The sequence below is a fragment of the Vanellus vanellus genome (assembly GCF_965231255.1).
Source record: "Vanellus vanellus genome assembly, chromosome: 12".
Lineage (NCBI taxonomy): Eukaryota > Metazoa > Chordata > Aves > Charadriiformes > Charadriidae > Vanellus > Vanellus vanellus.
Window position 1 is genome coordinate 21,830,722 of NC_138917.1, and position 15,689 is coordinate 21,846,410.

General features: G+C 54.7%; 1 protein-coding gene across 1 annotated transcript in view; it reads right to left on the reverse strand.

The window, feature by feature from the left end:
- HYDIN (HYDIN axonemal central pair apparatus protein) overlaps positions 1 to 15,689 on the reverse strand; it is a 161,422-nt gene that overhangs the window by 31,374 nt on the left and 114,359 nt on the right. Inside the window, exons 31-48 of the mRNA XM_082489568.1 lie at positions 14,726 to 14,846; positions 14,421 to 14,609; positions 13,868 to 14,017; positions 12,546 to 12,785; positions 12,096 to 12,264; positions 11,391 to 11,579; positions 10,742 to 10,912; positions 9,943 to 10,116; positions 8,058 to 8,266; positions 6,762 to 6,914; positions 6,281 to 6,464; positions 5,650 to 5,795; positions 4,124 to 4,285; positions 2,869 to 3,507; positions 2,172 to 2,384; positions 1,569 to 1,762; positions 1,205 to 1,387; positions 838 to 957 (exon numbers count right to left, since the gene is read on the reverse strand). Coding sequence (XP_082345694.1) covers positions 838 to 957; positions 1,205 to 1,387; positions 1,569 to 1,762; positions 2,172 to 2,384; positions 2,869 to 3,507; positions 4,124 to 4,285; positions 5,650 to 5,795; positions 6,281 to 6,464; positions 6,762 to 6,914; positions 8,058 to 8,266; positions 9,943 to 10,116; positions 10,742 to 10,912; positions 11,391 to 11,579; positions 12,096 to 12,264; positions 12,546 to 12,785; positions 13,868 to 14,017; positions 14,421 to 14,609; positions 14,726 to 14,846 — 3,606 coding nt within the window. The remainder of the gene's footprint in view (positions 1 to 837; positions 958 to 1,204; positions 1,388 to 1,568; positions 1,763 to 2,171; positions 2,385 to 2,868; positions 3,508 to 4,123; positions 4,286 to 5,649; positions 5,796 to 6,280; positions 6,465 to 6,761; positions 6,915 to 8,057; positions 8,267 to 9,942; positions 10,117 to 10,741; positions 10,913 to 11,390; positions 11,580 to 12,095; positions 12,265 to 12,545; positions 12,786 to 13,867; positions 14,018 to 14,420; positions 14,610 to 14,725; positions 14,847 to 15,689) is intronic.

A 15,689-nucleotide genomic window follows, 5' to 3' on the forward strand; every position in this document is an offset into this window, starting at 1 on the left:
CTTCGTTCAGGTGTGGAACAGAATTCGGAGTTAAAGGGTTAAAAAAAAGCAAACAGAAACCCGAGACCATTCAGCAGCGTGGCTAAAGATTTTGGTTTTTAAACCGTTTTGATTTTATTTCCTTGGGTTGTCAAAATACCACTACCTCTCCAGAGCTCCCATGAAGACAAGAACTTAATTTCTAATATTACAAAAAAAAAAAAAAACCCAAAACAATAGCAATGTTACAAATAGAAATACGCCAGCAGCTGCAATGACAACTATTTCAGGGAGACTTTATCCAGCAGTGAGGATCAGGAAAGTAATTCCCATTTTTATTCCTCTGCAGGTTCCCCCTGCCTCTTCCCCGCGGGCAGGTCAAAACATAAAGTCTTACTAATATTACAGATTAAGGCATGGTTTGCAAAAACATCAGCAGAATAATTGCTCGCTCAGTCTACCTATAGCGCTCAAAGCACTTTAAAAAAAGCACCATAGAGTTTATAAGGGGTGAAGCTGAGACGTGGAGGGGGGACACAAGTTGCCCAAAGTCACCTTCAGGCTGGAAGCAGCATGTGGCTCTGGCCACCAAGACACCCACCGGGTAGGAAGATCTTCATCTCTCCCCAGCTCCTCTAAGGCTCCTGTGCCTGTTATCTGCTCAAGTTCACACACCCGTGGTCCTTCGACCCCACGTATCTCCCAGGTCTCTGCCTGGGCCTGCCCTGAATTGTGCCACTGGGACAGCATGTCTCCAAGCGTGTCCATGAAAGCACAAAGTCCTGGAGATCCCATCCCAACATCTCACTCCACACTGGCAGCGCACCAGGACGCTCACGTGGGGCAGGGAGCACCTACCAATCTCTTGTCTTCCCACACAGCAGTGGTCCAAAGTGGAATACACCCGTGTTCATGACATACTGCTTGAAGATGATGTCATCGTCCGCCTTGCTCTTCCTCCGGTGAGGAAACACCACCCTGGGGAGAGAAAATGGGGAACGAGGAGCTGTGAGGTGCTCTACGTAGAAAACCTGGCCAGAAAGCCATAACCCTTATTGGTGGCCGAGATACCAGTACTGCTTCCCAGCTCCAAGCATGGGAAAAGATGCTGGGCTGCTCAGGCAGCACGCTCTGCCCGTGCCAGAAGGTCACAGGGGTACAAGGGACAGTCCTGGCTCCAAGTTTGGGGGGAGCAGTGTGGGGGGCTCCCGTGGGCCAGCCTTACCGTGGGTCCTGGCTGATGGTGGGATACATGCAGGTGCCCCTGCAGTGCAGCTGGTACAGACGGTTTGTCCCCAGGATCTCAAAATGCAGCGTCTGATCAAACTGGCCCAACACCGTAGAGCTGAAGTGGACCTTCAGTTCCACCTCGCCGTGGGCAGGCACTACCCACCGGCAGCTGCTCAGCCTGGCAATTAAAGAGGAGGCTTCAGACACCGCTGACGAGCGGATGAGACAAGGAGGAGGGATGTGGATTTGCCATCCCATGGAGGCACTGGTAAAGGGTCCCTGCAGAGCTGGGGATGATGGACCTCGTTTGGCGAGACGGCCATGAAGCAGAGGGATCGCCCTCCTCCCTCCGAGCTCACCTGACAGATCTCCCCAGGGATGCCGCTGTGTCTGTGCCACTTTGGTCCATCTCAGGGGGACGTGTGGGTGGTCCTGTGCCCAGACCTCTCCTGCCCCGGCCGGAGCTCCGCTTCTCCCTCATAGCCTCCCGGCTGCCCGCAGCTTTCTCCCTCCTCGACCGGCTCCTGGTTGGGGTGACCTGGTCCTCTGACACCTTCGCACCCAGGGGAGAGGGGAAGAGAGGTGAGACCTGCCCCGGGACATCCCCATCCTGGAAAGCAAGCTGCAGGTTTGCTAACAAACAGGAGAGAAAATAACCAAACAACAACATCTACCCATGGACTTGGTCTTCCTTATCAGACTTTATTTTGCCTAGGACACCTCTCCTCACCCAGGACCTTCTCCTCAAGGGAAGTTGAGCCTTTTAGGTGATTTTTTTTTCCCCCCCTCTTGTCTTATGGAGCCACCCTATGTCTCAAGCAGAGCTGTCTCTTTTGGACAGACAGAAGGGATGCCGGCAGCCACGGGGTGCCATCATGTCTTCGCTGCCCTTCCACAGCGATCTTTTTCCACCCCCACCTGCCCCCCACGTCCCCATCCAGCCTGGCCCCTGCCCTGCCAACCTTCAGCGTTGACATAACAGGGGCATCCACGAGTCTGTCAGTATCCTTCTTTTCTTCTTCCGCAGTGGCACCTTCTGGCACAACAAAGACGAAGTGCTTGAGGGCTTCTCCTTCTGCAGGGGCCATCCGCTTCTCCGGGTAGCGGATCACAGAGTAAAAAGCGGTAGGGGGAATAGGAGGTCCTGAGGGACCCAGACCCAGGTCATCCAGGATCTAAAGGAGAAGAGAAAACCCTGTTTATACTCCCGTGGCCTTCCTCCTCACACTCCTTCCTTAAAGGCACTAAGCTTTCGGCAATGTTTTTTTTAATTTATACGGAGTACAGGGCTTTTTTATGCCCAGTGGGGTGGGCAGGCTTCAGAGCAGCGCCAAGACCTACAAGTGGGACCTAGAGAGAAAGACCTCCTCTGAGTGACTCAGCTGAAGGCAACAATGACCATGAGCTGCTCTGCCCTGGGACCATTTTTAATGATTTCCAAACTGGGAAAATTCTCTGAACAGGCAGGATGCTTGAATGGAGAGCGCTCCCTCTTTCCACCCAGCTGAGGGGTGGTGAGAACCTCCCCAGCCACGTGGCTGCTGCGGAACATCATCAGTGGCCTGGACAAGGCTCTGTGCTGTTGTCACCTGGTAGGACACAACCCACCAGTGCCCAGACTGTGGCAGGCTCAGCATCTGAGCCTCCGCAGGGCTTTACCTGCTCTGCTGCTGGCAGCTTGCCGCTCTCCAGGATCTTCCTATGCACATCTTCTGAGCTCAGCACCTCGATGTCCAAGCAGGGCACTCCAACATCCTCGCCTTTGTCTGACCCTTCTGCACCTTCCCCTTCCAGCTGAGATAACTTGGAATCCTCAAGAGCCTTCAGTTTTTCCAGCCGCTCTTTCTCCGCATGCTCTTTCTCCAGCCTCTCCTGACGCTCCTTCTCTCTTTCCTTCCGGTTCCTGCGGCTGGATAAATGGTGGTGCTGATCTTCTGCTTGCTGCCGCACCTCCTCTTGGTTCAGAGAGGAGAGCAGGATACCCTGAGCCCTGTGCCAGGATGACAAAATATGCGTGATGTCCTTCTGCAATGCCTCATAGATCTTAAACCTCAGGGCCAAGTTGTTCTCGCTGTCACTCAGGGTCTCGTTTTTGGTTTCCCCCTGTTCTGGATCTGCAGGTTGTGCAACCATTGCTGGTTCTGTCGGGGGAACCTTGTTCCGCTTTTTCTTATCTGCTTTGTCACTTGCAACAGAGTCTGTCTGCTCCTTTACAGATCCTTTCTTGTCTACCCCTTCGGTGACATCTGAGCGGTTGCTGATGGACGCATTGGTGTTGCTGGTGGACGTGTTCGTATTCTGGGCAGGAGGAGCAGGGAAAAAACAATGAGCATTTCAAAGCACTGACTCAAACGCTGGAGGACAGCGATGATCTTTGCAATAGCACCCTGAGCATCACCTGAGACCCGTGCTAGGTGGTCTACAAACCCCAGTTCAGAACGCAGCCGGTACCCAGTTTAGCTCGACTGAAACCAAACTCCCTGGTGCCACACTGATGAGTCCCGCAAACCCGCTGAGAAACAGAACACCACCCCCAACCTAAACAGGGAACTTCAGACACCTCTGTACTCCTGTGCAGCCCTCTGGGCTCGTTTCTGAGCATCCCCATGGCTGGTTGACTCTTTGGGAAGTCTGGTTGCTAATGGATACCTAAGGGCTGGTGGTATCTCCTGCCAGACGTGCAGGAAAAGACACCACATCCCAGATGGATCGTGGCTTAGAGGTGTAAGTCGTGTGCAGAGCGGGGAGAAAAGTTGGACTAAAACTATCTGGGGCTTCCCAGTGACCGTTTGGAGTTATGCGAAGCTGTGACTCAAAAGCAGAATGATTCTAGAAGAGCAGCTCTCCAGCAAACCCATGGGACAGCTTAGTGGGAAGGTCCCCAGGGCTCATCTCTGGAAACATAACCACTCACCTGCCTGCCTCCAGGGTGGCTTTTCTTCCCCAAAACATTATCTTTGTCTTTTCCAAGTTCTCTCTTGCCCCGCTTAGGCTTCTTCTTCAGCTCTTCTTCCTCTTTCAAGCGTTCTAGCTCCCGCTGGTGTTTTTCCTCAAGCTCTCGAGCCAGCTGCTCCATCTCCCTTCAGCCAACCAAACAGAAAATATCCTTGAGGGTCACCACCAGAAATCTGGGGCTCGCTGCAGTCCCAGCTGGTCCTGCACTTCATTCATTGACCCTGAGGCCAGGCAGAACCGTTGGACCATCTCCATGGACTTCCCTCAAACCGGGGAAAAGTTGGGAACATCCAAACCGAGGAAAGGCAGGAGGGGGACCTCCAGGGCCAGCCAAATCTAAGCCTTGCTCTTGTAAGGCCACAATTGAGTGACTTCTCCAACAAGGTCCACCTGGACACCTCTGGCACACTGCCAAAGACTGATCCACCATCTCTCCGCCCTGATGCCCGAAGCCCTCTCTTGCTTTCCCAGTACACACCAGCTTCCCAGTCACTAACACCTACTTATTCCCGCACCAATACTTGGCTTTTCCAGCCCTTCTTCTCCCTGGGTGTAGCCTGCTCCTTAGAGAGAATAATCACATCAATCGGAAAGCAAAGGCTGCAGTAACTCCCCTCCTGCAAAACAGGCTCTGAACAACCAGGTTTCCTGCTGGAACCCAGCCTTGACCATGGGGAACTTGTGCTGTCCTGGAAATCATGATTGGAAGCAGCCCCAGCGATCTCCTCCCAGGGAAACTTCAACCTGGGCTGAAAGCAGCGCTGAAACACGTGCTCGCCTTAAGCAGGTCCCCCTCCCAGTTTCACACTTCTCCTAAGCATGGAATCATAGAATGGTCTAGGTTGGGAGGGACCTTAACGATCATCGAATCCAACCATCGACCTAACACTGCCAAAACCACCACTAAACCATGTCCCTCAGCACTACATCCTCCTGAACTGGGCTGCTTTGCTGGATCAGAGCTGCTCCCAAGCTCACCTGCTGCTGCAGCTGAAGATGAGCAGAAGAGACACCAGCTTTTATGGCTGGGGTCACTCGGTAAGGAAAACCCTGGGAAACCAGCAAGGACTTCACCTATGGCAGGACTGGTATCTAAACGAAGCCAGCACAGCTGCACCTCACACCAACCCATGCCACAACCCCTCTCGTTTGGTGAAGAAGGGGTTGCAGAAGATGACAATCAACTTAATGAACTTAGAGGCGCTTCTAAGTGCAGTGACAAGGCGAGCACAGAGCCCAGCTCCCGGCAGCCAGCATCTAAACCAGAGGGCTCGCTGCTAAAATGGAGCAAAGATGTTCTCATCTCACCAGAGGAAGCTCCTTCCTCCGCTGGAAACCAGAGAGGTGGAACTGGCCATCCTTGTGCCGCTTGTCACAGACACTTTTGGCCTTTGCTCTGTAACCCCTTTGAGCTCAACCAAGGTCTCTGGAGCAGGGAAACCCTTCAGGGAGACTATCCTGGGGAGTTACCCATGGATGGCTTACAGACCTCTTCTTCCTCTCACGCTGGACTTCTCGTATATTGTTATTAAACTGAGTTTTCTGCTCCTCAGTGAGGGCATCGTACTCGTCCTCATCCATCTCCCAGAGACGTTCTTTCTCCCTCCTGGCAGCTTCTTCCCGCTCCCGTCCTTCAGCACAGACCAGAGGAGAAACCGTTAGCAACCGCAAGCGGATCTTGCTGTTCCGGCTGAGCTTGTGAGGATTTGCAGCTCTGGCCCGACCCAACCTATCATCCTGCCAGGAGACACTGGGGAACCCATATCCCTGCTCCAAAATTCAGATAATCCCCCAAACTCTCGGCTGGCAGCAAGTTCCCATGCCTTGCCTGGCTCACCTGCACCAGCGTCGTGGACACCTGGCCGGTGGTTAGTTATTGAGCCACAACAGCTTGCACTTGGGCACAAGTTTTAACAATAGAGACTAAGGCAGGTCCTTACAGCCTCAGCTCTGCTGTATTTTAAGCTACTGTCAGCTGAGCGCTGGCTACATTACAGCAGAAGGTGGAGGGATTAATAAAAACATTTCTCACGAGCTCTGCCGGTAACCCAGATAGACACGGATAAGGTTGAGGACTTGAGAGAGATTTGAGAGGTACGGAGCTGAAGAGTCTCACCTTCCTGCTCTTTCATGGCTGTCTCCCTGGCTTTGAAAGAAGCGTAATCCTGGAACAGGTTCACAAAATAGATATAAGGCCGATTTCTGACAGCTTTGAGCAGGCAGAGGAGAGCAGATGCCCCGTTGCATGCAAAGAGGGTCTCCAGGCCATCAAACACCACTCCCTGGTAACAGTCACTCAGCTGCGAATAAAGTCAAAAAGGAAGAAAAAGTCAGCGACCGCGCAAAGTGTGGTCTCAGCGAGTCAGTAAACCCAAATTTCAAAGGACATCAGCCACCGCTGTTCCCAGTGCATCAACTCCGACAAGCCCTAATCCTTCCCCGCACTCTGCCAACTTATGGCACCTGCAGCTTCACCCACGGACCCCCGCACGCAGCCCAGGACTCCTCCAACAGCACGTACAGATCTCCTCCTCTCCAAATCGCACCCCTCTGTCTCGCTGTAGCGGCGATGGATGGTTTGCCCCCGCCCCGGGTACCTGCAGCCTTTCAGAGAGGATGGCCACCAGCACGTCCTCGGGCAGCACGCAGCTCATGAAGCCCACCTCGCCCGCCATGCTGCCCCTGATGCTCAGCCGTCGCTGCGCAGGAATGCAGGGAAGGGGAGAGGTGAGATGACAGTTGGATGAGCCCTGCAACGTCAAACACCACAAGAGAAATAAAACACGCTGGAAACCCTCGGATGATTCCAATCGTTGGGTGTGCAGCTGGGAGCCTTTCACCAGCAGGAGACTAGAACAAAACTACAGGCCAGCAGCTCCTGGGGACAACCCTGGGGGTCACATCCCTTGGCCAGCAATGACCAAGCTTGCAAGACCCCGGCACAGCATCCTGCAGGGTTGCCCAACCGCCTGCAGCCAACAGCCCACCGCACTTTGCCAACAAACCGTTAAGACCCAGTAGATTTTTGTTCTACCAGAGCACAGGGTTTCGTCCCCACCCCGAGCCGTGCCCACCCCGCCCTGCTGGCACTCTGCACCAGGCTCTGGGTGACACGGAGCCTCCGCTCTAAGCAGCCCCTTCGCTTCTCTAAGGCAACAGAAAGGTCCCAGGTGTCAACCAGAATCCCAGAGTGGTGAGGGTGGGAAGGGACCTCTGGAGGTCCCCCAGTCCCACCCCCCACCAGAGCAGGGGCACCTCCAGCAGTGGCACAGGACACATCCGGGCCGGTTTGGAATGGCTCCAGAGTGGGAGACTCCCCCCCTCTCTGGGCAGCTGTGCCACTGCTCTGCCGCCCGCACAGGAGAGAAGTCCCTCCTCAGGTTGAGATGGAACTTACTGTGCTCCAGTTTGTGCCCATTCCCTCTTGTCCTGTCACTGGGCACCACTGACAAAAGACAGTTCCCACCCCCCGGCACCCCCCCTTGAAGGACTGATAAGCGTTGACAAGATCCCCCCTCAGCCTTCTCTTCTCCAGACTGAAAAGCCCCCCGTCCCTCAGCCTTTCCTCAGCAGAAAGATGCTCCACTGCCCTCATCATCTCTGTAGCCCTTTGCTGGACCCTCTCCAGCAGTTCCCTGTCCTTCTTGACCCGGGGAGCCCGGAACTGGACACAGCGCTCCAGATGTGGCCTCCCTGGGGCAGAGCAGAGGGGGAGGATGACCTCCCTCGCCCTGCTGGCCACGCTCTGCTTGATGCCCCCCAGGATGCCATTGGCCACCTTGGCCACCAGGGCACATTGCTGGCTCATGGGCATCCTATTGGCCACCAGGACTCCCAGGTCCCTTTCCACAGAGCTGCTCTCCAGGATGTAACCAGTGCAGATGACACTTCACCTGGGAGCCTGTCGGATCCGTTCGATGCTGTTTCTGCGACAAGGATGCACGGCTATCTGTCTTCCTCTTGCCCGCTGTGGTGCTCGCCCAGCCTCGGGAACTGACAGACTGCAGGCTGACTTTGTCCCCAGAGCTGGACCGGCTCATGTCTGGGCTCTGCTTGGCCTCGGTGCTGAACTGTTGGCTGACGGAGACATCTGTGTTTTGACCTGCGGAGGAGAGAGATGGCTCAGCGGGGCTGGGGATGGCCCCATGCTTCAGGGAGCAAGCTGGCACCTTCCACCCCCATGGGCACAGCCCTGAGCCCTAGGAGGGACACAGCATGTGTCCCCCAGCCTGCCCTCCAGAAGCAGCTCCTTCCTTGCTTCTCTTATTAGCATGTCAAACCCCACCATGTGATATTTGGGTTTAAAGCCAGAGACATTTTAATCATGGAATGATTTGGGTTGGAAGGGACCTTGAAGCTCATCCAGTCCCACCCCCTTGCCCCGGGCAGGGACACCTCCCACCAGCCCAGGTTGCTCCAAGCCCCATCTAACCTGGCCTTGAATACCTCCAGGGATGGGGCAGCCACAGCTTCTCGGGGCAACCTGCGCCAGGGGCTCACCACCCTCACAGGGAAAAATTTCTTCCTCATATCTCATCTAAATCTCCCCTCTTCCAGTTTGAAGCCATTCCCCCTCATCCTATCACTACATGCCCTTGGAAAAAGTCCCTCCCCAGCTCTCCTAGAGCCCCTTTAGGGACTGGAAGGCCACAGTAAGGTCCCCCTGGAGCCTTCTCTTCTCCAGGCTGAACACCCCCAACTCTCCCAGCCTGTCCTCCCAGCAAAGGGGCTCCAGCCCTCACAACATCTCCAGGGCCTCTTTTGGCCCCACTGCAACAGGTCAATGTCTTTCCTATGTTGGGGGCTCCAGAGCTGGACATGGTACTCCAGGTGGGGTCTCACCAGAGTAGAGGAAAGCACAGCCCTGTGTCCCAACCCACACCCGGACCAGCATGCCAGCAGGTGACACCATTTGCACAGTAGCTTCCCTCTGGATCAAGCCAAGGATTTGTCCTCCAGGACCACCGTTTCCATACCTTGCACCCATCCTGCGTTCTCACATGGAGACTGTAACACGCAGCCTTGCCCTGGCTCCACTGGAGCTAAATCCTCTGTGTGGGATAACCCAGCCCAGGACCCTCTTCACCTTTGAACCAGGTTCAAAGCCGAGTGATGCAAAACTTCCCCCACCAACGCCTGGGTCTGGCCTCACCCTGCAGAGCTCGGGCCACCAGCTGCCCAAGAAAGTTTCTTAAAAGTCTCCAGTCTCACGTGGAGAACAGCACAACACGCACGAGCTGCGTGACCCGACAGCGTGCATAGCAAAATCTCTGGAGAAAAGAGCTCATCTGCAGCCTGTCTCTCATCTGAAACTCCCCCGGGAGGTTATTCTTCCCTTCCTCTCATGTTTGTGAAGCCACACTCAAAGTCAGTCGTCTGGTGCTTAATGAGCCACTTCAGAGGGCTGTTCCCTTGTTAAAGCGGGCAGCGGTTCTGGCCGATGGCCGTGAGGAGCAAGCTGGATTCAGCTTTGAGGAAATATAAAAAATTTGGAGAAAGATACAGGTGTTCTGCACCGCTCCTGGGAAAAAGGAACATGTGCCGAGAAGCCCAGGGGCAGCAAAAGTGCCCCCGTCTGAGCCCTTAAAATAGAGATATTTTATTATTTTTTTTTAAATAACCAGAGATGCTTTATGAAATGTCTTTGCATTTCAACACGCCGCACCCGTGTTCCCCGAGAGACCCGAGGGCTGTCAAACAACTTCTCTGGAGCAAGAACAAGTGGATGGTCCCAGTGGGGTTTCGAAGTGTTGTTCTGGGTGCAGCATTTCTCCTTACCAGCGTCCTCCGTCTCCTTGTGGCTCTGCTCGATGGCAGCCCTGATGCACAGCTGCCGGGCACGGAGCCCTGCCGAACTGCTCCTCTCCGAGATGGCTTCTGTCACCACGGTGTCGATGGACAAGCAAGCAGCACCATAGTATTTGGACAGGGCGACTGCTGCCGCCGTCTTGCCTGGAGAGAGAGGAAGACTGCTCGGTGATACTTGCACGTGAGACATTTTCAGGGACAAACTCCGGAAAGCCCCCAGATGGGATTTCAAAATTTCAAGGACAGTCAGAACGCAAAGTGCCGCTTTAGGGGAAACCACGAAAGAGGCAGCTTGAACGTGGTTAGAAGTGTTTGTCCTCTAGAGCCAGGTGGATCATCCCCACCTTGTGTTCAGCTGAGGACTTTGTCCCTTGTGGTGACCTCAATCCTGGGCCCGGGATGCTGTTTGGAGCCCTGTCCCACCACCATCCAGACCATTTGCCAGCCCATGCTGGTGGGCTTTGCCTCAGGCAACATCTGGGCATGGTTTAGGAGTCATTATGGGCTACGGACTTCTCCCACAAGGCAATGTGATCCCACAAAGCAACGGGGACATGGCCACCCTGTTTTGGGGAACAAGAGCCTAGCTGTATGGACACCAGATGAGCCACACCACGCTAGGTGAAGGCCCAGGACCGTTTCATGTACCAGCAGAGGTGTGGGCTTATTTTGCTTCACTTCAACTGGTCAACCAGGCACCATGGTCCATCGGGATGTCTCTCTCCCACTTCTCCCCCTTCCTTGCAGCCAAGGGCTGTGGCTCACGTACCTGTCAGAGGTGCCCCGTGGACGATGATGACGATCCCTCTGCGGTTTCGGGCCGCGCGCCCTTCCGCAGAGATATCGATGCCAAGGTGGCGGGCAATGGCCCTGTAGACAGGGCTGTCCTCCACTTCTCCCGTGGCCTCCTTGCTGCTGGTGGTGCTTTGCTGATGCTCTGCTGTGTGGAACCAGGTAGCAAAGTCAGGCTCCAGCCTCCCTGCGATCCTGATCATCCTCCCCATGCCCTCAGATCCCAATTCACCATAACAGCATTTGCAAAGAGCTCCCAGCTCTACGCCCTTAGGACGTCACTGAAAGCCATCTCAGCTTGAAGTGTCACAGAGGACAGAGAGCGCGCTGTCCTGCGCGCTGTCCTGCCTAAGAAAGGCACCAGCGCCATCCTGATCCCAGCTGCTCCTGGGGGCAAAGGTGCTCATTTGGCAAAGCTGGGGAAAGCCTCCCTTGCCTCTCCCTCATCCCTGCCCCAGACTCTTCTCAGGATCCTACAGACTTCTTACAGAAGAGCAGATTCAGGGCCTACAGGAGTGAAGATGGCACCAGGCTCCAGTGAAGCGATGGAGGTGACACTGAAGTCCTCCACTGAGGCCCTTTTGCCACGATGGACTTAAAATAGGTGAAGACTTTCGGGTTATTACCTGTCCCGCATCTTTTCTCAACACCTTCCTCCTCCTCTTCTCCACATTCAGATCTAGAGTCCACCCTGTTGGACCGGCTTTCATCAAAAATGGAGGGAACAACTAAGCTATGGGATGAGATGGTGTGAACGATCCCAGCAGAGCGCTTTCCTCCTTGATCTGACAGAAACTGGACATCTTCAAAGTTTGCTAAGGAGGAAGGACATGGGGAGAGAAGAGGGTGAACACGGCCAGGCAATCTGCTCTTTGCCATTTGCCACTTTGCATGGCCACGTACAAAATATGGAAGATTTCCCAAGAAGCCTGTCCAGGCTGTCTCCGCCCTCAGGTGGATTTTGAGCCTGTGGCTTTGTTGCTGGGAAGGAGCAAATATAAAATAACTAGCGATATTAGACCCGGTCCTACTGGCTGAAGAACTCATCCAATCCTACTCTTTGTGGTTGAGGGACACAAAGGGACATCCTGACTATTTCCGCAGTCCGCGGTGGGCAGATACAAGCTTGCTTCAGCTGCACTCGGGGCCGGTAGAGGGTGTGTGTTACAAGCCACAGACTTTCACCCAGGAATTCCTCCACCAAGGTGGAGAAAGGGTGGCTGCTAAAAGTATGGGCTTTCCACAGAGAATGAGGTCATGGAGAGCTCAGGGTACCTGGGCTGGAGTCCCTGCTGTGTCCGCACTCAGGACAGCCTATGCCAAACCCTCACCATTGTCCTGGCCTGCTGCTTCCCCAGGCTTGGACTTTGCCTCCTCATCCTGAAGCCTCTTCTGGTTCTGATAGTACTCCAGCACCTCTGGGGGCAGCTTCTCACCCGGGGCACGTGGTGGCAGCAACAAGGTGTTGTGGCGATCATAGTCCTTCAGCATCCGCAAGATCTGTGCGCATAGGAAAGAGAAACCATATACGGGATGCATTTCTTGACCCTTCATCACATGAAAAGACTCCCCAGCAAGCCTACGTTCTCCTTCATTCCTTCCTCCCGACACCCTGGACCATCCAAGCCCCTCCACAGCCTGCCAGCAGAGCTGGCTGACCCCAAAACACCACCAGGCTTTGCTCTGTGGATGCCCCCATCTCCCTGGCAGGAGGCTGGGAATGCTGGAGTGCTGTGAAGCTGCAGGAGCATGAACGTGGGACACCAGACCTCCCCTCTCACCTGCTCCTCAGCAAGGTACTGGTGGTCAAACTCCAGCGAGTAAAACTCAATGGGGAACTCGCACGGGTTCCTCACCACCACCGTCCCCTCTGCCCCACGGCTGTATGGCAGCACTGGTTCCAGCTCCAGCAGCAGGGGGCTGAACTCCAGCTGTGGCTCCAGCCCGTGCCCCGAGACCTGCAGCTGGAGGCGTTGGCTGCTCTGGCAAATGTTAATCTTCAGCTCGCTTCTGTAGGACTTCTGAAAAAGAGAGAAGCCCAGAAAGGTCCTCCGTGGAGTCCCGGGTGATGGAGCCTCAAATTCAACCCTTTCCCCAAAGTCAGGGACGTTGGCACTACCTCTCAGGTGAATGGAAATCAGATATTTATTTGTAGGAGAGGCTACAGCATCTGCATGCTGGCTCGGAATAACTGGGATGAATCCTGGTGTGAAGTGTAACTGGATATTGGGTATCAGATGGATCTAAAATGGTCTAGCAGATGTTTTCACCTAGTCATCAGGGAGCGCAATGCTCGTGAAGAAGGTCCTCAGGCTTACATTGCCCAGACACAGTCCTGGCACTGCTGCGTCAGGCAAACATCAGCTACACAAAAGGGGCAGATGAGCTCTCGCTGGCTAGAAGTTAAGGGTTGGCTTCTCTGCTCAGCGTTTGGCTCTGGTCAAAGCCGGAGACAAGATGGTTACATCTCCACTAGCAAGTAAAAACATCCCTGGGACTGTTCCCAGGCGTGGAATCACTTGTGTCCATACTGTCACGGGCTGCCAGTTTCCAAGTCACAGCAGCCGCATACAAACTGCCTTTGGGAACGCTCCGTCCTTTACGCTGCCTCCCAAACTGCCCGGGAACGCGCAGGGAGGCTGCACCAGAGCCGCAGCGACCGCTGGCAGCACACCACTACAGGTCACCGTCCTGCCGTGCCCGGGAAGGCATCTCCTGGTACCAGCAGTGGGATTAGCCTAGATGGACCCTCCCAGGGTTAGTTGTCCCCCATGAGCGTGCCAGCTGCTCTACACTGGGGTGTTACAGCCTCCAAATACACCCCAGGTAAAGGGGAAGACAAGGAGAAAGAGGTAGATGTCCCACCACGTGCCGAGAGGCAGCCACAGCACAGCACCCTGATGCTCCCTGTGCAAGGTCCCCATCGGGATTCCGAAGCGCCGCTCAGAAGAGGGTTCTTACATGGGAAATTGAGGCACAGTGGGCACAGGGCTTGCAGAAAGCTCCGCGGGGAGGTAGACCTCGTCTCCCGCTCCCTGCGCTGGGCTCTTGTTACCACACTGCCCCACCAGACCTCCTGAAGGTTGACAGTGGCTGATCTCACCTCTTCCGTGGGTGAAAACCTGACTTGCACGTTGCATCGCTGGCCTGGAGCGAGGGCTCCAGCCGAGGGCAGCGCCTCAAAGACACAGGGCTTGGCCTTCAACTCCTGAAGCAGCTTCCGACGCACGCTCGCTGGCAAATGTTTGTCCACCTGAGCACAAAAAAAACCCCAACAATTGCGTGAGGTCTCCTTGGTCCGTGAGGACAGACCCTTGGTTCCTGCAGTGCTCCGAGATACTGTCGCAGTGCTGAGAGCACCCACACCAAACCAGCCCTGGCCACCAATGGCCTAGAGCTGGAGGGAAAACACGTAGGCAGGGCAGGTAGACGGGGAGGCACTGTCCTGAGGAGCGGAGGAATGGGTGAAGGTGGCAGAGAAGTAAAGCATCAACTAATGAACAGGTCCAGGTGAAGCAGCCTTGCTCTGCACCCTCACGAGCTTCCTCAAACGAGCTGGACCCCAAGTGCTCAAGCAGCCGCAGGGGCAGAAAAGGCAAAAGAGGCAAAGAAAACCCAACCGAGAAGTTACGCGTTAGACATTGTCTGTGCTTTACCTTAACGGGCTCATTCACGGTGATGAACCATTTACAGGGGAGCTGGAGCTGATTGTGGAGCTGGATGGTTTCTTCTTGGCACTGCCCACACTGGACAGCGGAGAACTCCACTCTGTCCCTGGAGAGGCAGAGGGACGGCATGGCCACGTTGGCGCGGAGGCGGATGTGAAATGTGGGGCCTCTTGCTACCTAGTGAAGGACAAAGCATCCAGCTGAGAGCCCAGGTGACATCTGCTGCTGTCCCCAACCTGATGCCTGCCCCGGAAGGTGGTGTGGGCACAGAGAGGTGAGGAACCATGTGGTACCTTGATGGGCAGCAGCACATCCACCTCTCCTAGTGGCAGGTTAGCACTTTGTGGGTCAAAGCGCACTTCGAATGTCTCTGTCTCGCAGTAGGGCAGGTGCTTCACACGGTCCAGCTCCACGCTGAAACCTTGAGCAGATAGAAACAAAGCAGAGACACATAAGTGACACGAAATGCATCACGAGCACCTTAAGACTGTATGGGTGCCCTGGTTGGCAGCTCTGTGAAGGACCCCTTTGCATCTCCAGAGAAGCCTGCTGCTCTTTCTCCCTTGTCACCACTCAAGGGGAAAAGGGTTTTCACAGCCGGAATCCAAGGCCTACGTGGTAAAAAGGGAACATCAGCTGAAGAGCACCAGCAATTTCTTCATCAGGCATCCCAGGGAAGGATGCACAGACCTCTCTAAAGAAGAACTTCCAACTAAGATTCCCCCACACCATGGTGTTCCCTGGACAAAACTTAGAGGAGACACCTGACCACCTCTCAGAAACAGCGAGTCGCTGTTTGACGGTACTGCAGCCCTACCTCACGGCCTGGTTTAGAAGCCTGCTTTGATACACCAGAGGACCTCACGGGTGGTTTTCTCAATAAAGGCTGAACAGAAGTGTTGCGACATTATCTCATCAATGCTTATAAGTATCTAAAGGGCGGGTGGCAAGAGGATGGGAACAAACTCTTTTCGGTGGTGCCCAGTGACAGGACAAGGGACAACGGGCACAAGCTGGAACATGGGAAATTCCACCTCAACATGAGGAAAAACTTCATTACTCTGAGGGTGGCAGAGCACTGGAACAGGCTGTCCAGAGAGGTGGGGGAGTCTCCTTCTCTGGAGATGTTCAAAACCTGCCTGGACGTGATCCTGTCCATCCTGCTGTAGGTGGTTAGGGGGTTTGGACTAGATGATCTCCAAAGGTCCCTTCCAACCCCTGCCAGTCTTTGATTCTGTGATTATGAACTTTAAACAA